The sequence below is a fragment of the Nerophis ophidion genome, linkage group LG06, assembly GCF_033978795.1.
Source record: "Nerophis ophidion isolate RoL-2023_Sa linkage group LG06, RoL_Noph_v1.0, whole genome shotgun sequence".
Taxonomy (NCBI): Eukaryota; Metazoa; Chordata; class Actinopteri; order Syngnathiformes; family Syngnathidae; genus Nerophis; species Nerophis ophidion.
Window position 1 is genome coordinate 10,496,128 of NC_084616.1, and position 25,678 is coordinate 10,521,805.

Sequence of the window (25,678 nt, forward strand, 5' to 3'; positions counted from 1 at the left end):
TTTTTTATTAGCGACCAAAAGTTGAGAACTTAGATGTTCTCTACTAAATCCTTTCAGCAAAAATATGGCAATATCGCGGAATGATCAAGTATGACACATAGAATGGACCTGCTATCCCCGTTTAAATAAGAAAATCTCATTTCAGTAAGCCTTTAATACTTATTTTCTTAAATACAAAATACTGGTATCACGTGTGTTCATATTTTATCTGCTGTTGTAGTTAAAAAAAATAAAATAAACGATACAGATAAAAAAAAAGACTGATACAACTGATAATCAGTTGATCTTTAAGTTCGGATTTCCACAGCCTGGTCCAGTACCTTAGAAGGATTGGCTTCTCCTGGTTAAGTCCAAGAACCTAACGGAGTACTACTCACGGGGTTCAATGGCGTCGTTGAGAACTTCCACTTGAGCCTGCATCTGGTCGTATAAACCCTGGAGGCTCAGCACGGCGTTCTCCATGGCTCTGCGCAAACATGAAAAAACAGAAGTCGGCCGACTTTTAATGCCTGACATTCATCCATGAGTAGGGTTGCAAAGGGGTGGAAAGTTTCCGGAAATTTAAGCTCGGGAAGTTCGGAAATATTGACCATTTTTTGATTATTCAAAGTTGGACACCGTCCATGGGAATGAATGGGACTATATGGTAATTACAATGATATATTATTTGGCAATTGTCTATATGCTGCTGTATCTTTGATGTAGCGCTTTGTACAGTATTTGCAAATGTACACCGCCTTTCCGACTACATTGGTTGGGGTGAAATGTCTTCACACATCAGTTGGTGTACATTATTCTGTTTGTATTTATTTATTCTTGTATAACACTAATGCAATGCTACACACAGATACAAACAGTCAGCTAAACAACTGAAGTAGTTTTTAAAAATATTTTACTGATGGAAAAATTAATAGAAATAGGCTAGATGAATAAATAATCACTCAATGAGCATGCTAAATCAAACTATAACCTACATTCTTGTATGATGACAGAATGGTGAGCAGAACAGAAAGCAGAGGAAACTACACCTTTTGATTTAGCATTTGGTGGTTGAACTTTGCAGATCACCAAAAAGGTCAATTCGGATCGCTAGCGTTGTTAGCATAAATGATTGGGATTTAACATAGAGAAAATTAGCATCGCAGCTATCGGAGCAATTACACCTCTATTAAACTTAAATACCATATATCAAATATATTTACCCCAGTTATATCATCAACACTTGCCTAACTGGTTAAAGTCTTTGGGTTCAAGTACTAGTTTCTCAGACTTGAGAAACTGATCAGGCGGGCCGGTTCTACAATCGGAATGAAACTGGACTCACTGGTGACGGTGGCAGAGAAGAGGACTGTGGACAAACTAGTGAGCATCCTGGATGATGCTAGTCACCCTCTGCATAGCGTTATCAGTAGCCAGAGGAGCCTGTTCAGTGCTAGACTGCTTCATCCCAAGTCCAGGACTAATAGACTCAAGAACTCCTTTGTCCCACACGCCATTAGACTGTACAACTCCTCTCTGGGGCGGGGGGTATTAGGATGACAGGGGATGCAAAACATTAACAGTGCAATACGTTTTCATAACATGGTCACTACCGCCTACTTTGTCTTGTTATATTCTTATTTTACTGTTATATTGTTATTCCCATTGTTTTTATTCTTTTTGTAATATTTCTCTATTTTGTTTCCTTTTAAACCCCCATTATTTACATTTTACTTTTTTTTTTTTAATTGATCTCAACTCTGTACACTGCTGCTGGAATTTTAATTTTCCTGAAGGAACTCTCCTGAAGGAATCAATAAAGTACTATCTATCTATCTAACTGCAACCGGGAGAGAGCTTTTTGGCTTCTGCCAGCATAAAGTGCATTGCAGTAGTCCAGGCCACTTGAAATAAAAGCATGCACGACTTGTTCAAAAAGGTTAAAAGATAAAAACGGTTTTACCTTTGCAAAAAGACGAAGATGGTAAAAACAAGATTTTAAAACGCCATTGACTTGTTTGCCAAGTTTAAACTCTAAATACAAATATAATGACAATAAAGTCCATTCCATTCTAATTTCCCATGGAAAGTTTCCAACTTTGAATATTCCCGGAATTTTGCAACCCTTTTCATAAGTACTAGTCAAATAATGTGTTTAAAATAAAAAGATTTTGAGATAATTTCCTTGTAGAGTGTCTCACTTCCAGTGTCCTTATAGACTAGTCGGCGTGGTTATCAGCTTGTTGATTGGCACCAATTACAGTAATAGAAGAATAGAATAGAATGGACTTTATTGTCATTATATTTGCATAAAACGAGATTCAAGACTCCAACTTAAGGTGCGGTAGTGGGAACAAATATGGGGTGAAATAAATAACACAAGAGGTAATAAAGGAAAAAACTAACAATTGAAATAAACAGACTACTATCCAATAAAAATAACAAGCAATCCTGTACAAAACACTATAAAAATACGAAATACTGTACAATATACAGAACAAGACAAGAGTACCGAAGTAATAAATAACAATCAGTGTCGGACGTATTGCACTCGAAGGGTAGTATTGCACAGTAGGGTATTAGGGCAGGATATTGTATTGGGGTGAATTATTATTATTATAAATGATAAACGGGTTGTACTTGTATAGCGCTTTTCTACCTTCGGAGGTACTCAAAGCACTTTGACACTACTTCCACATTTACCCATTCACACACACATTCACATACTGATGAAGGGAGCTGCCATGCAAGGCGCTAACCAGCACCCATCAGGAGCAAGGGTGAAGTGTCTTGCTCAGGACACAACGGACGTGACGAGGTTGGTACTAGGTGGGGCTTGAACCAGGGACCCTTGGGTTGCGCACGGCCACACCGTCCCACACAATCATCCATCCATCATCTTCCACTTATCCGAGGTCGGGTCGCGGGGGCAGCAGCCTAAGCAGGGAAACCCAGACTTCCCTTTCCCCAGCCACTTCGTCTAGCTCTTCCCGGGGGATCCCGAGGCGTTCCCAGGCCAGCCGGGAGACATAGTCTTCCCAACGTGTCCTGGATCTTCCCCGTGGCCTCCTACCAGCTGGACGTGCCCTAAACACATCCCTAGGGAGGCGTTCGGGTGGCATCCTGACCAGATGTCCGAACCACCTCATCTGGCTCCTCTCGATGTGGAGGAGCAGCGGATTTACTTTGAGTTCCTCCCGGATGGCAGAGCTTCTCACCCTATCTCTAAGGGAGAGACCCAAACTCATTTCGGCCGCTTGTACCCGTGATCTTATCCTTTCGGTCATGACCCAAAGCTCATGACCATAGGTGAGGATGGGAACGTAGATCGACCGGTAAATTGAGAGCTTTGCCTTCCGGCTCAGCTCCTTCTTCACCACAACGGATCGATACAACGTCCGCATTACTGAAGACGCCGCACCGATCCGCCTGTCAATCTCACGATCCACTCTTCCCTCACTCGTGAACAAGACTCCTAGGTACTTGAACTCCTCCACTTGGGGCAGGGTCTCCTCCCCAACCCGGAGATGGCACTCCACCCCTTTCCGGGTGAGAACCATGGATTCGGACTTGGAGGTGCTGATTCTCACATAATCAAACTATTATTTTTCCATTAAAAAAAAAATAAAATAATAATAATGATAATTAAATTCCCAGAATTATAAGTTTGAGTTCAGCATGGTGACAGCTTTGGGAAAGAAGCTGTCTCTGAGCCTGTTTGTTCTGGCTCTGATGCACCTGTAGCGCCTGCCTGATGGTAGCAAGTCGAACAGGTGGAAGCCAGGGTGTGTGGGACAAGCGGTAGAAAATGGATGGATGAAAAACAATTGTTGCCCCACAATTGTCCACGAGAGGCTGTGACGTCATCGTACAAAAATAAAAAAACGAAAATAGCCTACTTGCTGCGTCCGTTAAATATTTATAGTTCAGTTTTTTAATGAAATGTTACTAATGGCAACATTTTGCGTTGTCTGACCGAATTTAAAAAAAATAAAAGTTAGTCAGACGGCGCCGTAACAAAACAAAACATGTCTTATCTAGCAAAAAAGTAGCCAAGTACACCTTACACTTGCGTAAGTATGACTTTAATAAGGTTATCTTCATGTTTTTTTTTATCACATTTCCCAGAAAAAAATGTATAAAACGACGGTAATCGTTCGTAAGACCGTGGATGCTAACCGTGAATTGTGTTCAAAGGCTAGCCAAAGAAGCTACCGAGTGCCGTTTACTTACCGTGATAAAGACGAATATCAAACGACGATTTAAAAAAAATATATTATTAAAATGATGTTCCACCCTACTCGTTGTTTACTTTATTGTTCCTATTAGACCGCCTTGGAGTTATTAGCTCGTCGCTATCCTTCCTGCCGCGGTGACTGAGCAGCGAGCGACCGCGTTCATTTCAAATCCCGCCGCTGGCCAATCAGCGATGACTTTGCGGCTACTACGTCATACCGGAAACGATAGAAAATAGTGTTCCGGGGTGCCCCGTCAAATTAAAAGCCGTTTAGCGCGCTAGCTGCTTTAACGGCCTACTGCAGTGGTCGGGAACCTTTTTGGCTGAGAGAGCCATACAAGTCCATCCATCCCATCCATTTTCTACCGCTTATTCCCTTTTGGGGCCGCGGGGGGCGCTGGCGCCTATCTCAGCTACAATCGGGCGGAAGGCGGGGTACACCCTGGACAAGTCGCCACCTCATCGCAGGGCCAACACAGATAGACGGACAACATAATAAATAAAATACTTCTTACCATTAATGCAACTTCTTGAACCGGTGCGGTAGAAACCGGATGGATGGATTAAATTTCATGAGAATGTTTAATATTTTGTACGTTATTTTTGACTCTGTGATTACCAGCGGAATTATTCAATACTTACCGTGTTAAGCAATGTCAGCTAAGATTTATCTGAGAGCCAGGTGCAGTCATCAAAAGAGCCACATCTGGCTCTAGAGCCACAGGTTCCTTACCCCTGGCCTACTGAAACCCACTACTACCGACCACGCAATCTGATAGTTTATATATCAATGCTGAAATCTTAAAATTGCAACACATGCCAATACGGCGGGTTTAGTTTACTAAATTGCAGTTTTAAATTTCGCGCGGAATTATCATGCTAAAACGTCGTGGTATGATGACGCGTGCGCGTGACGTCACGCATTGTAGAGGACATTTTGGTCCAGCACCGTTCACAGCTATAAGTCGTCTCTTTTCATTGCATAATTCCACAGTATTATGGACGTCTGTGTTGCTGAATCTTTTGCAATTTGTTCAATGAATAATGGAGACGTCAAAGAAGAAAGATGTAGGTGGGAAGCGGTGTATTGCGGCCGCCTTTAGCAACACAAACCCAGCCGATGTATCCTTGTTTCCTTGTTGACGGACATGGATCCCCTACCACATGTCGACCGGCAGGTTTCGGTGAGAAAATGGTGGTAATAAGTCGGCTCTTAGTGTAGACATGAGCGGAGAGCTTGCGTCGTTCCTCCTGCACCTGTCAAAGATGGAGCTGCGGACTCTCTTGCCTCCTCCCACCGGCCGCCCCCGACCGTCGGATGCTTCCACCGTGGAGAAACGTGGATTCCCTCGATGACACCTGTGGCCACACCCCTACGACTTTCAGGTTGTACAGGTACGAGCATATAATATTGATTGATTGATTCTTTTATTAGTAGATTGCACAGTACAGTACATATTCCGTACAATTGACCACTAAATGGTAACACCCGAATAAGTTCTTCAAGTTCGTCGGGGTCTACGTTAATCAATTCATGGTACAAATATATACAATCAGCATAATACAGTCATCACTCAAGTTAATCATCACAGTATATACATTGAATTATTTACAATCTGGGGGTTGGGATGTGAATGGAGGAGGGTATTAGTAAAGGGTTGAAGTTGCCTGTTTTAGAGCGGTTTTGAAGGAATATAGATGCACTTACTTTTACACCTGTTGGGAGTGCATTCCACATTGATGTGGCATAGAAAGATAATTAGTTAAGACCTTTGTTAGATCGGAATCTGGGTTTAACGTGGTTTGTGGAGCTCCCCCTGGTGTTGTGGTTATGGCGGTCATTTACGTTCTGGAAGTAGTTTGACATGTACTTCGGTATCAGGGAGGCGTAGCGGATTTTATAGACCAGGCTCAGTGCAAGTTGTTTTACTTTGTCCTCCACCCTGAGCCAGCCTACTTTGGAGAAGTGGGTTGGAGTGAGGTGTGATCTGGGGTGGAGGTCTAAAAGTAACCGGATTAGCTTGTTCTGGGATGTTTGGAGTCTAGATTTGAGGGTTTTGGAGGTGCTGGGGTACCAGGAGGTGCAAGCGTAATCGAAAAAGGGTTGAATGAGAGTTCCCGCTAGAATCTTCAAGGTGCTTTTGTTGACCAGAGAGGAGATTCTGTAAAGGAATCTCGTTCTTTATCATAATAACGATAATTCATAACAACATTGATTTTGATTCATTATTCTTTTTTGAGCAATGACAGTCTTTAAAGCAAAAAAAAAAAACAGCCTGCATGGCAACTTTGTTCTTAATAATTACGTCAAAAATGCAACGTTTTTCCTGTTTGCTCTTTGTGAGAGTGAGATAATTTTAAGTGTTCTTTCTTAATCCAAAGTCATGTTTAAAGCGGCTGGTGTTTTCCCAAGTTTTTTTTTTTACTCCAAGTTTTCTAGTTTATTCACAATACCATATTACGATTACAACAGTAGTGAATATCCATTTAAGAATGGTGGTAAGTGAAAGGGTCCCCTAGATAAGCTAGAAGAAGTTTTTGGCAGGGGTCAGTATATGCTGAGACATGGTGGCAAGCGCAAAAACGCGGTGATACAGTGGCGGTGCCGCTGTATCACCGCATTCAACGCTAATTCTCATACTTGCCAACCCTCCCGATTTTTCCAGGAGAACCCGAATTTCAGTGCCCCCCCCCTCCCGAAAATCTCCCGGGGCAACCATTCTCCCGAATTTCCACCGGACAACAATATTGGGAGCGTGCCTTAGCCATACAGGTCCCACTGAGGGTGGCCGTATAAACAACTTTAACACTGTTACACCACACTGTGAACCCACACCAAACAAAAATGACAAAGACATTTCGGGAGAACATCTGCACCGTAACACAACATAAACACAACAGAACAAATACCCAGAACCCCTTGCAGCACTAACTCTTCCGGGACGCTACAATATACACCCCCGCTACCAACAAAACTCGATTTTGCATGTCACTGTAAAGTTATATAAGCCTTGCTTGTTCAATATTCAATGCAAAACTTGTTTGGGGTCCCTATTAAAAGGTTAAGTTGTTCAACTTTGGCCCGCGGCTTTGTTCAGTTTAGAATTTTGGCCCACTCTGTATTTGAGTTTGACACCCCTGCATTAGAGATAGGTGGTTAATAGGTGTAATTTCAGTTTCCTGTTTCTTCCCATGTAGTGTGTCTTCTCGTGACCTCCTCGCTTTTATCTCATGTCCACTAGCAAACTTTTTGTTTTGTCTTAAGAGCTCCTGTTTGCCGGCTCACAGAGCTGTTTTGGCCAGTTCCTTTGAAGAAGCAGCAGTGCTCCTTTCTGGGCCATAGGGGCTGTTTTTGCTCTACATAAGCGGACTCTTTTTGTCCGGATTTAGACCTCTTCTTGCTGATGCTATTGTTGCATTGTAAGGGCTGGTCTCCTGAAGCTTCAGTAAAACTTGACCAAGTACTATTCTGTCTACTCAAGATATATGTCATCCAAAAGAACTTGGGAGAGACCAGTGTGTTTTATTCCCTGAGAGGAAGACTGGTCAAACGCAACATCCTTTATTCCACTTTTTGATGTTTTAATTTGTAAAATGTTTGGACGCCCCTTTATTGGACTAATCAGGAATGGGTCAACAAAACAAGCTGAATGCTGCCAGGCAAAAAAGCTTGAAAATAGAATGTGCTAAGCTGAAGAAAGAAGCACACAGAAGATGATTTAATGCAAATTCATGATGGGGGAGTACATTGCATCCTGATTAATGACCCCAGGGAGCTGCAGCCTCCCTCCTGTGCTTTGGCAGTGTCATTTTCTTCTCTAAATCATCCACACACTTCAATTACCTCACTTTAACCCAATTGAGCAAAAGTATGTGTGAAATAAAAAGCACAAACTGAAATCTATTTAACATATTTAAAATCACTGCAAGTAAACAGATAACAAATAACATCCGAGTTAAGAGCCCTGATACAAGTACAAAAAAAGGACATGTAGTAATAGAGAACAAAAATGGACATACAGTAGGAAGGGGATACACATGCCCCCATTCGTTGCGGCGTACCTGACCCATGAAACATGACAAATGTGTTTTTTGGCAATTACACATTTGACCACTGTCTGGTTTAAACACTGATGACATTTATTAAACAGACAAGAAGCAAGGAATTAAACAGGGACAGAATTCAATTTAGCCCACTGAGGAGAGACGTCTGGGCTGTACTCTTTGTACAGTCTTCCACACAGTCGCACACCTCCTCTCTTATTTGGACTTTCCCTGATTATATGGCAACAGCTGTTTCGAAAGGAAGGGGGAGGTCGTAAACAGCCGTCGCCTTTGGTTACAAAACAGTTCAAAGAAAAGGTGCCTGGAGGGGGGGTCAGGTCCTGCTTCCTCTCCGCTTTGTGGATCTCTGGTCAAGACAAAATCTTCCTGTGGATTAAAATGATCAAAGAAACCGACACCTTCATGTCGCTTTCCATCCTACACGATGGAGTTTTACAAGGTTTTTATTGGTAATATCAAAGACAGCTTTTGTCCTCTCGCTGGGAACTCACGGCAACAAAAAACATTTTGTGATAACTTAGATACAAATATTCTGACAACCACGGCATCAGTTGCTATGTGGAGTGGCACTTTCCATCATTTCCAGTAGTGCAAAGAAAAGATATTTAATGTTCACACCGAGAAACTTCTTTTTTTTTTTTGCAAATAATCATGAACTTAGAATTTAATGGCAGCAAAATGTTGCAAAAAAGTAGTCACTGGGGCATTTTTACCAGTGTGTTACATGGCCTTTCCTTTTAACAACACTGGGAACTGAGGAGACACATGTTTTGTAGCTTTTCAGGTGGAATTCTTTCCCATTGTTGCTTGATGATAATAATAATAATAATAATAATAATAATAATAATATTATATTTCATTTGTAAAAAGCACTTTACATTGAGCAAACAATCTCAAAGTGCTACAGTGTATTTTTTTTATTTTTTTTTTTTTTTTTTTCAATTTTTTTATTTTTATTAAATCAACACAAAAACACACAAAATACACTTTCCATCAGTGCATCAACCCCCCAAAGAAAACCCCTCCCTCCCCCATTCACACCCAGCCACACCCACTCACACGAAAAAGGGTTGTTTCTTTCTGCTACCAAAATGCTGGTTCCCACAACATATATAACACAGTCTGCAAGGGACATAGTCCCTGAAACACACATGATTGTGTGTGTCGCCGGTCCACTAACACTATCATTAATTACTATTTTTTATGTAATTGTTTTATATGATTTTACTTTCTTTTTTATCCCAAAAAAAATGTCATTGTTTTCCTTTTTTTTAATCTCATTTTATTTTATTAAAAATAGAAAAAAAATAAAAATAACCTTATCTTCATCAGACCAGGTTGTTAATGGAATTAGACTTGTCTAAAAGGTTTTTAAAACCAGGTCCAGTCCAGACAATGTCAAAGTGGGCCTCAGCAACACACACCCTCATCCATGTGCAACAACAAAAATTAGGGAAACAACAGATTGCATATAAGTTATAAACAAAATTACATTTTCATAAAAAGCATTTGTGTATAGTCCATATTATGTCCAAGTCAGATTCAACACACACCTTCCTTTTGTACACTCAAAAAAAAGGGAACACAACAACAGATAGCATATATGTTGCTGTTGTTGCATATCTATAAACATTATTACATTTTCATAATAAGCCTTTAAGGATTTCCCATCTTTTTTCATGTTTTTTGGCATCATCAGCTACAGTGTATTAAAAAACATTGAAAAATTGAAAATAAAATAAAAGTAAATACAACGATTAAAAAAAAGTAAAGAAATAAATACAACGGCCTAATAGCTAGAATTGGTATGCATATAAAAAGGCTTTTTTAAAAAAAAGAAGGTGTGGAAAGGCTTGTGATCAGCGTGATGCAGGAGTAAAGGTCAACGCCTCTGTCCATGGTACTGAAAACAGAGCACCATCAGACAGGGGCGTGGCATGTTCTGACGACGAGACATGTTGGACCAATCAACTTTTGTATTTGGAGGAGGAGGAAGTTGGAGAGGGACTGGAAAGTCCAAAAATAAAGCATATTAATTGATGATGGTGTTGAAAAACATTGAACCTGTTGTAAACTCTGTACGCTCGGCTACTTTGATGCATCTGTGGAACCGCAAGACAGCGACTTCTACAGAAGGCCTTTTAAGCCTTTTTCTTTTTAAGCATCCACAGTCTGTGGTGCCCTCAGGTGGTCAGGGAGAGCGATCCACAGACTGGGAGCGGCGGAGCAGTAAGCCCGGTCTCCCATTGTTTGTAGCTTTGTCCCCGGAGGTTAGCCTGTCCGGAGCGGAGGTGTCGTGTGGGGGATTTAGGGGTGAGTAGTTCTTTGAGGTAGAGGGGAGTCATTTCCATGTAGCACTGGTGAGTTGGTAGGGTACCGTACAGTTGGTGTACAGCTTAAATTGTTCAAAAGTCCGGGGTTTCCGTTGTGGTATTTTAGGCTTCATATTGCGGCACACATTTTCTATGAGAGACAGGTCCGGACTACAGGCAGGCCAGTCTAGTACCCACACTCTTTTACTACGAAGTGGCGCTGTTGTGACATGTGGCTCGGCATCGTCTTGCTGATATAAGCAGGGGCGTCCATAAAAAAGACGATGCTTGGATGGGCCGTAGTTTGCCCTATCCCGAGCTCCGGACAGCATCGAACACTCAACAACAACACATAATTTGCAGACTAGAATTACTGGTTTGTAAACATTTTCTTTAACCCAAATAGGTGAAATTAGATAATCTCTCACGGCACACCAGACTGTATCTCAGGGCACACTAGTCTGCCGCGGCACAGTGGTTGAAAAACACTGATGTAGACCGCGAGGAAGCCTTTTATAATTCGAAAATGAATAAATAATATGACTCCTTTATTGCGCCTTATAATCCGTTGCGCCTTTCGTACGAAAAAAAGACCTGAATAGACCCGATCATTCGGAAAATAATATTTCTGTCAAAAACGTTCACGGTGGAAGAGGGGTTAGTGCGTCTGCTTCACAATACAAAGGTCCTGAGTAGTCTGGGATTCAATCCCGGGTTCGGGATCTTTCTGTGTGGAGTTTGCAGAATTCTTCTTCCTCCAAATACGACGAGTTGAGTTTATACCAAAATGGATACTTGGATGATACAGCAGAGGATTGGGAGAATGTCATGTGGTCAGATGAAACCAAAATAGAACTTTTTGGTATAAACTCGTCTTGTTTGGAGGAAGAATAATACTGCGTTGCATCCCAAGAACACCACACCTACTGCGAAGCATGGGGGTGGAAACATCATGCTTTAGGGCTGTTTTTTTCTGCTAAGGGGACAGGACGATTGATCCGTGTTAAGGAAAGAATGAATGGGGCCATGTATCGTGAGATTTTGAGCCAAAACCTCCTTCTATCAGTGAGAGCTTTGAATGGTTGACCAAATACTTATTTTTCACCATAATTTACAAATAAATTACTTGAAATTCCTGGATTTTTTTTTCACATTCTGTCTCTCACAGTTGAAGTGTACCTATGATGAACATTACAGACCTCTGTCATCTCAGGGGTGTCAAACTCAAATACAGAGTGGGCCAAAATTTAAAACTGAACAAAGCCGCGGGCCAAGGTTGAACAAATGAACCTTTTAATAGGGACCCAAACAAGTTTTGCATTGAATATTGAACAAACAAGGCTTATATATCTTTATAGTGCCATGCAAAATCGAGTTTCAAATAATGCTAATAATAATTGAAAAATATTCATGTCATGTCAAATACAATTTAAATAAACATTGAATGCCTCTTTTGTATTTTCAGCCTTCTGAGGCAAATATCAAAACAAACTTTTTCCACAGGCTAATGATAAATTTGGAAATAAAATAACAATAATGAACGAATCAAACATTCTAGCCTTGAAGGAGCAAGAGAAAGTGTGTGAATAAAACGTTTATCATGTCTCAGTTTGCTGCACGGATTCGCTTTAACACTGAATATGGAACGAGCAATGCTTATATAACTTAATAGTGCAAAATCGACTCTCACAAAACAAACGAAAAAACATCAATGGTATGTTAAATAAAATTCTAATAATTCTATTTGCAGCCTTCGGAGGTAAATATCAACATTAACTTTTTCCACGGGCTAAAAAGTTTGAAAATAAAATAACAATGAAGTGGGGGGAACGGTAGTGGGGGGTGTATATTGTAGCATCCCGGAGGAGTTAGTGCTGCAAGGGGTTCTGGGTATTTTTTTCTGTTCTGTTTCTTTTCTTTTTCTTCTATGTCCCACTCTCCCCTGTGGAGGGGGTCCGGTCCGATCCGGTGGCCATGTACTGCTTGCCTGTGTATCGGCTGGGGACATCTCTGCGCTGCTGATCCGCCTCCGCTTGGGATGGTTTCCTGCTGGCTCCGCTGTGAACGGGACTCTCGCTGCTGTGTTGGATCCATTATGGATTGAACTTTCACAGTATCATGTTAGACCCGCTCGACATCCATTGCCCTCCTCCTCTCTAAGGTTCTCATAGTCATCATTGTCACCGACATCCCACTGGGTCATTATTGTCACCGATGTCCCACTGGGTGTGAGTTTTCCTTGCCCTTATGTGGGCCTACCGAGGATGTCGTGGTGGTTTGTGCAGCCCTTTGAGACACTAGTGATTTAGGGCTATATAAGTAAACATTGATTGATTGATTGATTGATGTTGTGTTACGGTGCGGATGTTCTCCCGAAAGGTAAATAAATAAATGGGTTGTACTCGTATAGCGCTTTTCTACCTTCAAGGTACTCAAAGCGCTTTGACACTACTTCCACATTTACCCATTCACACACACACATTCACACACTGATGGAGGGAGCTGCCATGCAAGGCGCTAACCAGCACCCATCAGGAGCAAGGGTGAAGTGTCTTGCTCAGGACACAACGGACGTGACGAGGTTGGTACTCGGTGGGATTTGAACCAGGGACCCTCGGGTTGCGCACGGCCACTCTCCCACTGCGCCACGCCGTCCCTAAAGGTGTTTGTCATTCTTGTTTGGTGTGGGTTCACAGTGTGGCGCATATTTGCAACACTGCTAAAGTTGTTTATACGGCCACCCTCAGTGTGACCTGTATGGCTGTTGACCAAGTATGCTTGTATTCACTTGTGTGTGTGTGTGTGTGTGTGTGTGTGTGTGTGTGTGTGTGTGTGTGTGTGTGTGTGTGTGTGTGTGTGTGTGTGTGTGTGTGCAAGCCACTTATATTATGTGACTTGGCCGGCACGCTGTTTGTATGGAGGAAAAGCGGATGTGACGACAGTTTGTAGAGGACGCTAAAGTCAGTGTTGTTGTCCGGGTGGGAATCAGGAGAAATTCGGTTGCCCCGGGAGATTTTCGGGAGGGGCACTGAACTTCGGAGTCCACCAGGAAAATCGGGAGCGTTGGCAAGTGTGAGTGTTAGCGGTGAATGCGATGTTACGGCAGCACCGCCGCTGTTTAATACCGACGGGCCAGCTCTAATGTTAATTTAATATTGCCTTAAGGGCCAAATTAAATGACGATTTGGCCCGCGGGCCAGAGTTTGACACCCATGCCATCAGGGGCGGTTCTAGGCATGCTTATATGAGGGGGCAGTCAGAAATGTGAAGGGGGCATCATGTCTACACATCATGCTCCAGCACTTTTTTTTTGTGCTTATAGTAACCTCAATCAATCAATCAATGTTTATTTATATAGCCCTAAATCACTAGTGTCTCAAAGGGCTGCACAAACCACTACGACATCCTCGGTAGGCCCACATAAGGGCAAGGAAAACTCACACCCAGTGGGACATCGGTGACAATAATGACCCAGTGGGACGTCGGTGACAATGATGACTATGAGAACCTTGGAGAGGAGGAAAGCAATGGATGTCGAGCGGGTCTAACATGATACTCTGAAAGTTCAATCCATAATGGATCCAACACAGTCGCGAGAGTCCAGTCCAAAGTGGATCCAACACAGCAGCGAGAGTCCCGTTCACAGCGGAGCCAGCAGGAAACCATCCCAAGCGGAGGCGGATCAGCAGCGCAGAGATGTCCCCAGCCGATACACAGGCGAGCAGTACATGGCCACCGGATCGGACCGGACGATGCTTTCTTCATTGAAATGGGTCTTTAGCTATGTGTCCAACCCCAACCTGGAGTAGAGGATTGCACTTTGTCAGGCCTCTACCTTCAGACCTGTCCAACTTGGGTGTCCCACCTGAAGACTAAGCTCCTGCTGGTATAGCTCTTACGGTCACTGAGGCACGCAAACCCCCCTGACCACAATAAGGTGGCAATCCCTCAGGGGGGGGGGGGGGGGGTGGGGGGGGGGGGGGAACTGAAAAATAAAAGTGTTTTAAGTCTCGTCTTAAGACCCACTTTTATTCTTTGGCTTTTAACACTACGTGAGTTGTGTGGTCCTCTGTTCTCTGTTGTCCTCTGTGTTTTTTATACACTTTGATTTCTATTTTACTGTTTTAATTGATTTTACCCTTTAGAATAGTTTTTAATCATATTAGTTTTTATATTGTTTTTATTGGTTTTATATTTATTTATTTTTTGTTTTTATTCAGTCATTGGTGGAGCATAATATATATATATATACTTTTTTTATTTTATTTTATTTATTTATTTTTTTATAATTGTTTTTAACATGGCTGTGCAGCACTTTGGAAACGTTATTGTTGTTTAAATGTGCTATATAAATAAAGTGGATTGGATTGGATTGAAAAATAAAAATAAATGAATAAAATAAAATAAAACATCCTTCATCCAGATTTTATCACCAACAACATAAGGTGAAGGTGACTTATATTTATATAGCTCTTTTCTCTAGTGACTCAAAGCGCTTTACATAGTGAAACCCAATATCTAAGTTACATTTAAAGCAGTGTGGGTGGCACTGGGAGCAGGTGGGTAAAGTGTCTTGCCCAAGGACACAACGGCAGTGACTAGGATGGCGGAAGCGGGAATCGAACCTGCAACCCTCAAGTTGCTGGCACGGCCGCTCTACCAACCGAGCTATGCCGCCCCAACATAACATTTATCCTAACTGGATGGCCTAACTCTCAAATAAATTCTGACCCAAAGTAGGACTTCACACACTGCAGTCAATATTTACAAAACTGAAAGGTAGTCTGATGAATAATGATAAAAAAGAATCTCAAACTAATTTATAAAACAGAACGTGGGCACAGAATTCATTCACTCCAATGTATGTCTGTTGCCCACTTGCTTGTAAATTGATGAAAACGGCTGTGTTTTTGTTTTTAGGTGTCTTGGTCATATCAAATGAAACTTATAATTTGTTTATTACAAAATGTAGATTGAAACATGAAAGGTTGACTATGTAGACTTACAAGAAAAACTACAGAAAAAGAATTCCAGCAGTCGATTGCCAGACCGTTGCTAAGTAAAACGGGCCGTTGCTAGGGACTCCGCTCTGAACAGAGGACAGCAGAGGACTGCTAAGCAGGATATATACCTTATGTTTCATTTTTACCCTCATTAACATTATCATAAATGACTTGTAGCTTGTTACAGGGACAGTGGAGGCTCTCTGCCTTCTCATCAAGTTGTAAAAAAAAAAAAAAAAAAAAAGGAACTCCGTAGCGCCGAAAGTCCGCGACGATAAACGTGTTTATGACAGATAAGACTACACAAATACACCCATCCTAACAAGTATATGATAAATGTAGACAACTTTTCCTTTTCTTTTACTTTCATACTGCAACAGTGATTGGATGTTTACTGAGGGCTGAGGGGTGTGTGCGGGCGTGTGTCTGCTGCGCAGCCTGTGGAATGGTGAATACACGCACAGCGGAGGGAGCCGACACTACTATATCGTGTGTGTCCCTTTTTCGGCGGATTTTTCCGCTATTGGGATGGTGTGGCGCAGTGGGAAAGTGGCCGTGCGCAACCCGAGGGTCACTGGTTCAAATCCCACCTAGTACCAACCTCGTCACGTCCGTTGTGTCCTGAGCAAGACACTTCACCCTTGCTCCTGATGGGTGCTGGTTAGCGCCTTGCATGGCAGCTCCCTCCATCAGTGTGTGAATGTGTGTGTGAATGGGTAAAATGTGGAAGTAGTGTCAAAGCGCTTTGAGTACCTTGAAGGTAGAAAAGCGCTATACAAGTACAACCCATTTATTTATTTAAACCACTGCTGCTCAGAGCCTCCGCTGTCACTGCTCTCGTCAAGTTGTAAAAAAAATAAAAAAATAAAAAAAGGAACTCCGTAGCGCCGAAAGTCCGCGACGATAAACGTGTTTATGACAGATAAGACTACACAAATACACCCATCCTAACAAGTATATGATAAATGTAGACAAATTTTCCTTTTCTTTTACTTTCATAATGCAACAGTGATTGGATGTTTACTGAGGGCTGAGGGGTGTGTCTGCTGGGCAGCCTGTGGAATGTTGAATACACGCACAGCGGAGGGAGGGATGAGAGGGAAGCCGACACTACTATATCGTGTGTGTCCCTTTTTCGGCGGATTTTTCCGCTATTGGGACGGGATGGCGCAGTGGGAGAGTGGCCGTGCGCAACCCGAGGGTCACTGGTTCAAATCCCACCTAGTACCAACCTCGTCACGTCCGTTGTGTCCTGAGCAAGACACTTCACCCTTGCTCCTGATGGGTGCTGGTTAGCGCCTTGCATGGCAGCTCCCTCCATCAGTGTGTGAATGTGTGTGTGAATGGGTAAAATGTGGAAGTAGTGTCAAAGCGCTTTGAGTACCTTGAAGGTAGAAAAGCGCTATACAAGTACAACCCATTTATTTATTTATTTATTTAAACCACTGCTGCTCAGAGCCTCCGCTGTCACTGCTCTCGTCAAGTTGTAAAAAAAAAAAAAAGGAACTCCGTAGCGCCGAAAGTCCGCGACGATAAACGTGTTTATGACAGATAAGACTACACAAATACACCCATCCTAACAAGTATATGATAAATGTAGACAACTTTTCCTTTTCTTTTACTTTCATAATGCAACAGTGATTGGATGTTTACTGAGGGCTGAGGGGTGTGTGCGGGCGTGTGTCTGCTGCGCAGCCTGTGGAATGGTGAATACACGCACAGCGGAGGGAGCCGACACTACTATATCGTGTGTGTCCCTTTTTCGGCGGATATTTCCGCTATTGCAGATCATTTTGTCAACTTGTAATGTAGTAATTTTGCGAGTTTATTCAAATGTACTTTCTCAAATTTTGATCTGAGGGGGCAAGACATTTATTTAAGGGGGCTCTGCCCCCCTCTTGCCCCTGCGTAGAGCCGGCCATGCATGCCATAGATGTTATGTGACTGAGGACAGCATGCGGACGTTAAAAGGTGAAGGTTTCAGGTGAGAAAAGGACGCTAACGGCACGCCCCCCCCCCAATATTGTTGTCCGGGTGGAAATCGGGAGAATTTCATGAGAATGGTTGCCCCGGGAGATTTTCGGGTGGGGCACTAAAATCCGGGACTCTCCTGGTAAAATCGGGAGGGTTGGCAAGTATGGTCAGTGCTGGAAGATAGCTTTTGTTACATGCAAGACTGTCTCCTTCTCTGTTTGGAGTAATAAAACTAACCTTACCTGCACTTTGTCCTCCTAGATCAGGGGTCGGGAACCTTTTTGGCTGAGAGAGCCAAGAAGCCAAATATTTTCAAATGTAAGAGCCATACCATATTTTTTTTAACACTGAACACAACTAAACACGTGCATTTTTAAGTAAGACCAACATTTCTAGAGTATATGTGTCTTATTCTTTGTAATACCATTGTTATTGTTGCGATCCGCTACTTGGATCACCACATTTGTTTTATACTTCCAGTTGTTGTATCACTGTTCTACACTCTTACTTCCTGTTTAGTTAGTAGTCACCATGGTTCCTCATTGATCCCACCTGATAATCACGGTTTCTGCACACCTGTCACTTTTTGATTACTCCCCTAGTTAAGCCCGTCCCTTTTCGTCATTCTTTCTGGGACTCTAATTTGCCTTCGAGCAACATTCGCTACCGGTATGTATTTTCTCGCTAGCTCTTAGGCTAAGCCACTCGATATTCCAGCTTTCATGCTGAATGTTTTTTGTTTACTCTTTTGTGTGCTTCGTGCCAAGTATAGTTTTTTTTGTATTTTCTATTCCTAGCTTTCATGCTAGCGCCCTTGGTTTATTTTTTGTCAGTTAGCTCCAGTGTTTTTGTTCATAGTCTGTGTTTGTTAAATGTAAGAAATCTGCGTTCAAAAGACTCCGGCTTATTAGTGATTCCTAGAGCCCCAAAAAAAGTCTGCGGGCTATAGAGCGTTTTCCTTTCGGGCTCCAGTACTCTGGAATGCCCTCCCGGTAACAGTTCGAGATGCTACCTCAGTAGAAGCATTTAAGTCTCACCTTAAAACTCATCTGTATACTCTAGCCTTTAAATAGACTTCCTTTTTAGACCAGTTGATGTGCCGCTTCTTTTCTTTCTCCTATGTCCCACTCTCCCTTGTGGAGGGGGTCCGGTCCGATGACCATGGATGAAGTACTGGCTGTCCAGAGTCGAGACCCAGGATGGACCGCTCTTCGGGACCCAGGATGGACCGCTCGCCTGTATCGGTTGGGGACATCTCTACGCTGCTGATCCGCTTGAGATGGTTTCCTGTGGACGGGACTCTCGCTGCTGTCTTGGATCCGCTTGAACTGAACTCTCGCGGCTGTGTTGGAGCCACTATGGATTGAACTTTCACAGTATCATGTTAGACCCGCTCGACATCCATTGCTTTCGGTCCCCTAGAGGGGGGGGGGGTCGCCCACATCTGAGGTCCTCTCCAAGGTTTCTCATAGTCAGCATTGTCACTGGCGTCCCACTGGATGTGAATTCTCCCTGCCCACTGGGTGTGAGTTTTCCTTGCCCTTTTGTGGGTTCTTCCGAGGATGTTGTAGTCGTAATGATTTGTGCAGTCCTTTGAGACATTTGTGATTTGGGGCTATATAAATAAACATTGATTGATTGATAATAAATCATTTAAACCTACCGTTGCTGTGTTCATGCCGACGCATCCACGAAGGGACCAATTTGGCATCACTATGCCAACCAGTCGTAACAGTTATTCTGAAGCTAACTGTAGAAGGGGCGTGGCCTGCGGGCCTGCAGCGATGCGGGGTGTTGCCAGGATCGGCCTCGTAATCAGCGACAGGTGCGTAGAGGGCCCACCTGGGCCTTTTTTATCTCATCAATCAATCAATCAATCAATGTTTATTTATATAGCCCCAAATCACAAATGTCTCAAAGGACTGCACAAATCATTACGACTACAACATCCTCGGAAGAACCCACAAAAGGGCAAGGAAAACTCACACCCAGTGTTGCAGGGAGAATTCACATCCAGTGGGACGCCAGGGACAATGCTGACTATGAGAAACCTTGGAGAGGACCTCAGATGTGGGCAACCCCCCCCCCCCCTCTAGGGGACCGAAAGCAATGGATGTCGAGCGGGTCTAACATGATACTGTCGCTCTGTTATAAGCAGCAGCCAGGAGGAGAGACGGGGTTGGGCCTGGAGCCAGAGCGCGAGCGAGGACGAAAGAGAAAAAGACAATCGCGGGAAAGCAACTGAGGGACTTATAAAAAAAAATAGAACAATATTGTAACCCTGAAATAGGCTCTCACGCTGCTTTAGAAACTTCCACTTTTAAGTAGACTTTTACTTAGATTTTTTTATTTTTTATTTTTACAGTACTTTTCAAAGACAAATTTTAATAAAAAACAGACAATCTTTGAATCTCAGTAAAACTAAAATAATGCTATTTGGTAACAGTAGAAAAGAGCATCATACACGAATACACAGACGGACTAGATCAGGGGCCGGGAACCTTTTTGGCTGAGAGAGCCAAGAAGCCAAAATGTATTTACGTGAGAGCCATACCATATTTTTTTAACACTGAACACAACTAAACGCGTGCATTTTTAAGTAAAACCAACATTTCTAGAGTATAATATGTGTCTTATTCTTTGTAATACCATTGTTATTCTGAAGCTAACTGCAGAAGGGGCGTGGCCTGCGTGCCTGCAGCGATGCGGGGTGTTGCCAGGATCGGCCTCGTAATCAGCGACAGGTGCGTAGAGGGCCCACCTGGGCCTTTTTTTATCTCATCACCTGTTGCTCTGTTATAAGCAGCAGCCAGGAGGAGAGACCGGGTTGGGCCTGGAGCCAGAGCGCGAGCGAGGACGAAAGAGAAAAAGACAATCGCGGGAAAGCAACTGAGGGACTTATAAAAAAAAAATAAAACAATATTCTAACCCTGAAACAGGCTCTCATGTCGGTGCTTGGTGGTCTGAAGAACCCCCAGGAGCGCAAGCCCCGCACTAACCAATAATAAATAAATAACTTCTTACCATTAACGCGACTTCTTGAACAGCTGCGGTAGAAAAACGGATGGATGAGAAGGTTGTATATTTTGAACGTTATTTTTAACACTGTGGAATTATTCATTACTTATCGTGTCAAGCAGTGACAGCTCAGATTTATCCGATTGATCAAAAGAGCCACATCTGGCTCTAGAGCCATAGGTTCCCCTACCCCTGTCCTAGTTCCTGCATCTCGGTGTCATGATCCGTAGTCTGGATCATGTTTAGTTTAGTTATTTTCTGTTAGTTTGGACTCCCTTTGTTGTTTGTGTACCTTTTTTGTGAGTCAGTTTGGTCACCATGGCAACATATTAATTTCACCTGCTGAGGGTTCCAGACGCACACCTGTTTTTGTTAATCACTTCCTTATTTAAGCCTGCCTTGTCCCGTCAGTCGGTCTCGGTCCCTTGTTTGCGGTATGCAACTGTTTCGTTGGTAATTCTAGATTTCTTGTTACCTGATCCTGTGCTAGTGTTAGCATTAGCTTCTGTGCTTTCGCCACGCGTTTCTTTTCGTCCGTTTTTGTACCAGTGTTTTGTTATTAAATCATTCTTACCTTTTAGTTGTTGTCCGGAGTGTCTATGTTTGCGTTGGAGGAACGATCCCGCATTAAAATGCGACCCCCACGTGACACTCGGGGTCACAAAAACTGCAGCCATTCGAGTTCCTAACAGCTTAATCGATGCATATTATTTCCATCCATCCATCCATCCATTTTCTACCGCTTATTCCCTTTCGGGGTCGCGGGGGGCGCTGGCGCCTATCTCAGCTACAATCGGGCGGAAGGCGGGGTACACCCTGGACAAGTCCAAGCATTCAAAATGGGGTGGCGGGCCAGATCTGGCCCCCGGGCCTTGAGTTGGACACCTGTGTGCTACTCAGTAATGGTTATTGGATTTGACGTTGAACCGTCCCAATGGGAAGTAGAATTCATTTGCGTGCGGATCGATATCGTGGAAGTGATTGAGGAAGAGTCAGCAGCGAGTGAGAGAAGAAGGGGGGGGGGGGGGTGTGTGACTGAGGTGCGCCCCCCTCCCTCCACCGGCAGCATCAGCACCGGCAGTATCATCAGCATCCTGGCGAGGACCGCAGGACTCAAACTTGAAGGCAGGAGGCAAACAGCGCGGACGCTCGCCGCCTTCTGAGAGCTCGCCAACACTTCCTTCTTCTTCTTTTTTTGTTTTTTGTTTTGTTTTTTGCCAAGATGATTGCCACAACTCAGCAGAACATGACCACGGAGCTGGTACGTGACCTCCTTCTCGTCCTTCCGCGCGCTCCCGGGGTGTTATCGCTGCAGTGCAGTCCACTTGGCGTCTTCGTTTGCGCCCAGCAGCACCCGGAGGAGCTTTGTTTGCCGTCGCCGCACGTAGAGGCTTTTTAATGAGGCGTAACTTGCAGGGGGCGGGGGGTCTTTACTTAACTGCAGAGAGCGGTCGGCGTCAAGCAGGAGTAAGTTTATTAGGCACATATATCGGGAAAAGAAGAAAAAAATACACCACTATATGTGTCATTTTACAGGGCAGCGTAGAGCCGGCCACTTGAGGGTTCCAGGTTCGATCCCCGCTTCCGCCAAAGCGCACGAATGACGGACAAAATGGAAAATTGTACAAAATGAATCAAAAGCTCAGTGCAGTGTCATAAGAAAATTGAGTAACAAAACAATGTAATAAAAGAAAATGTAATAAAAAAAAAAATGCAATAAAAAAATTTTTTATCACATTTTTTTATAAAGCAACAAATATTATGGGGCCACTTGAGGGTTCCAGGTTCGATCCCCACTTCCGCCAAAGCGCACAAATGACAGACAAAATGGAAATTTGTACAAAATGAATCAAAAGCTCAGTACAGTGTCATAGGAAAATTGAGAAACAAAACAATGTAATAAAATAAAATAAAATCTAACAAAAAAAAAATGTATACAAAAAATGCAATAAAAAATGTTTTGATCACATTTTTTTATAAAGCAACAAATATTATGGGGCCACTTGAGGGTTCCAGGTTCGATCCCCACTTCCCCCAAAGCGCACGAATGACAGACAAAATGGAAAATTGTACAAAATGAATCAAAAACTCCTGCGATGAGGTGGCGACTTGTCCAGGGTGTACCCCGCCTTCCGCCCGATTGTAGCTGAGATAGGTGCCAGCGCCCCCCGCGACCCCAAAAGGGAATAAGTGGTAGAAAATGGATGGATGGATGGAATCAAAAACTCAATACAGTCTCATAGGAAAATAGAGTAACAAAACATTGTAATAAGGTAAAATAAAATGTAATAAAAAAAATTCATAAAAAAAATTGTAATTAAAAAACTATTTGATTTTAAAAAAAATGTATAAAGCAATCAATATTATGGGGCCACTTGAGGGTTCCAGGTTCGATCCCCGCTTCCCCAAAGCGCACGAATGACAGACAAAATGGAAAATCGTACAAAATGAATCAAAAGCTCAGTACAGTGTCATAGGAAAATTGAGTAACAAAACAATGAGGCGGTATAGCTCGGTTGGTAGAGCGGCCGTGCCAGCAACTTGAGGGTTGCAGGTTCGATTCCCGCTTTCGCCATCCTAGTCACTGCCGTTGTGTCCTTGGGCAAGACACTTTACCCACCTGCTCCCAGTGCCACCCACACTGGTTTAAATGTAACTTAGATATTGGGTTTCACTGTGTAAAGCGCTTTGAGTCACTAGAGAAAAGCGCTATATAAATATAATTCACTTCAATGTAATTAAATAAAATGTAATAAAAAAATGCAATAAAAAAAATTTTTTGCACATTTTTTTATAAAGCAACAAATATTATGGGGCCACTTGAGGGTTCCAGGTTCGATCCCCGCTTCCCCAAAGCGCACAAATGACAGACAAAATGGAAAATTGTACAAAATTATTCAAAAACTCCTGCGATGAGATGGCGACTTGTCCAGGGTGTACCCCGCCTTCCGCCCGATTGTAGCTGAGATAGGCGCCAGCGCCCCCCGCGACCCCAAAAGGGAATAAGCGGTAGGAAATGGATGGAGTCAAAAACTCAATACAGTCTCATAGGAAAATAGAGTAACAAAACAATGTAATAAAATGAAATAAAGTGTAATAAAAAAAATTTAATAAAAGAAATTGTAATTAAAAAAAAATTATTTAAAAAAAAATGTATAAAGCAACAAATATTATGGGGCCACTTGAGGGTTCCAGGTTCGATCCCCGCTTCCCCAAAGCGCACGAATGACAGACAAAATGGAAAATTAGTACAAAATGAATCAAAAGCTCAGTGCAGTGTCATAGGAAAATTGAGTGACAAAACAATGAGGCGGTATAGCTCGGTTGGTAGAGCGGCCGTGCCAGCAACTTGAGGGTTGCAGGTTCGATTCCCGCTTCCGCCATCCTCGTCACTGCCGTTGTGTCCTTGGTCAAGACACTTTACCCACGTGCTCCCAGGGCCACCCACACTGGTTTAAATGTAACTTAGATATTGGGTTTCACTATGTAAAGCGCTTTGAGTCACTAGAGAAATGCGCTATATAAATATACTTCACTTCAATAAAATAAAATGTAATAAAAAAAAAATGCAATAAAAAATTTTTTTATCACATTTTTTTATAAAGCAACAAATATTATGGGGCCACTTGAGGGTTCCAGGTTCAATCCCCGCTTCCCCAAAGCGCACGAATGACAGACAAAATGGAAAATTGTACAAAATGAATCAAAAACTCCTGCGATGAGGTGGCGACTTGTCCAGGGTGTACCCCGCCTTCCGCCCGATTGTAGCTGAGATTTTCGCCAGCGCCCCCCGCGACCCCAAAAGGGAATAAGTGGTAGAAAATGGATGGATGGATGGAATCAAAAACTCAATAGTCTCATAGGAAAATAGAGTAACAAAACAATGTAATAAAATAAAATAAAATGTAATAAAAAACATTTAATAAAAGAAATTGTAATTAAAACATTTTTTATTAAAAAAAAAATGTTTAAAGCAACAAATATTATGGGGCCACTTGAGGGTCCCAGGTTCGATCCCCGCTTCCCCCAAAGCGCACAAATGACAAATAAAATGGAAAATTGTAACAAATGAATCAAAAACTCAATACAGTGTCATAGGAAAATAGAGTAACAAAACAATGTAGGAAAATAGAATACAATGAAATAAAATAAAATAAAAAAAGATATATATATTTTTAAAATGTATAAAGCATTACATGTTATGGGGCCACTTCAGGGTTCCAGGTTCGATACCCGCTTCCACCAAAGTGCACAAATGACAGACAAAATGGAAAATTGTACAAAATTAATCAAAAAGGCAGTACAGTGTCATAGGAAAATAGAGTAACAAAATAATGTAATAAAATAAAATAAAATGTAATAAAAAAACAATTAAATAAACAAAATGTAATTAAAATAATTGGAATTAAAAAAATGTATAAAGCAATAAATGTTATGGGGCCACTTGAGGGTCCCAGGTTCAATGCCCGCTTCCGCCAAAGCGCACAAATGACAGACAAATTGGAAAATTGTACAAAATAAATCGAAAACTCTGTTCAGTGTCATAGGAAAATAGAGCAACAAAACAATGTAATAAAAATAATTTAAATAAAAAAAATTCATAGAAAAATGTAATTAAAAAAATATAATACCTTTTTAAAAAAAATTAAAAATGTATAATTTTTTTTTTAAAGCAATAAATATTATGGGGCTACTTGAGGGTTCCAAGTTCGATCCCCGCTTCCAAACGCAGAGGGCTTTTCAACAGGAAGTGATGCCCTTAAACAGTCACAGCTGTGGTCAATCAATTGACGTAATAGATCAAGAACAACTCAAAAATCAAAGCGCACAAATCCATCCATCCATTTTCTACCGCTTGTCCCTTTTGGGGCACAAATGACAGACAAAATGGAAAATTGTAAAAAAATGTATTGTAAAATCAGTACAGTGTCATAGGAAAATAGAGCAACAAAAAAATTTAATAATTAAAAATAAAAAACACAATTTAATTAAAAAAAATGTAATAAAATAAACAAATAAAAAAATGTAATACATTTATTTTATTAAAAAAAATAAAAAAAATTTTTTGTAAAGCAATAAATATTACGGAG

At 42.1% G+C, this 25,678-nt stretch overlaps 2 protein-coding genes across 3 annotated transcripts in view; one reads left to right on the forward strand and one right to left on the reverse strand.

The window, feature by feature from the left end:
• racgap1 (Rac GTPase activating protein 1) overlaps positions 1–4,410 on the reverse strand; it is a 36,462-nt gene extending 32,052 nt beyond the window's left edge. Inside the window, exons 1-2 of the mRNA XM_061902619.1 lie at positions 4,213–4,410; positions 378–466 (exon numbers count right to left, since the gene is read on the reverse strand). Of these exons, the coding sequence (XP_061758603.1) occupies positions 378–462 (85 nt within the window). The 5' untranslated portion in view covers positions 463–466; positions 4,213–4,410. The remainder of the gene's footprint in view (positions 1–377; positions 467–4,212) is intronic.
• Positions 4,411–21,725: 17,315 nt separating this feature from the next.
• LOC133554181 (inactive dipeptidyl peptidase 10) overlaps positions 21,726–25,678 on the forward strand; it is a 95,590-nt gene continuing 91,637 nt past the window's right edge. For both annotated transcript variants that reach the window (XM_061902624.1, XM_061902626.1), the window contains exon 1: positions 21,726–21,849. In XM_061902624.1, the coding sequence (XP_061758608.1) occupies positions 21,811–21,849 (39 nt within the window). In that variant the 5' untranslated portion in view covers positions 21,726–21,810. The remainder of the gene's footprint in view (positions 21,850–25,678) is intronic.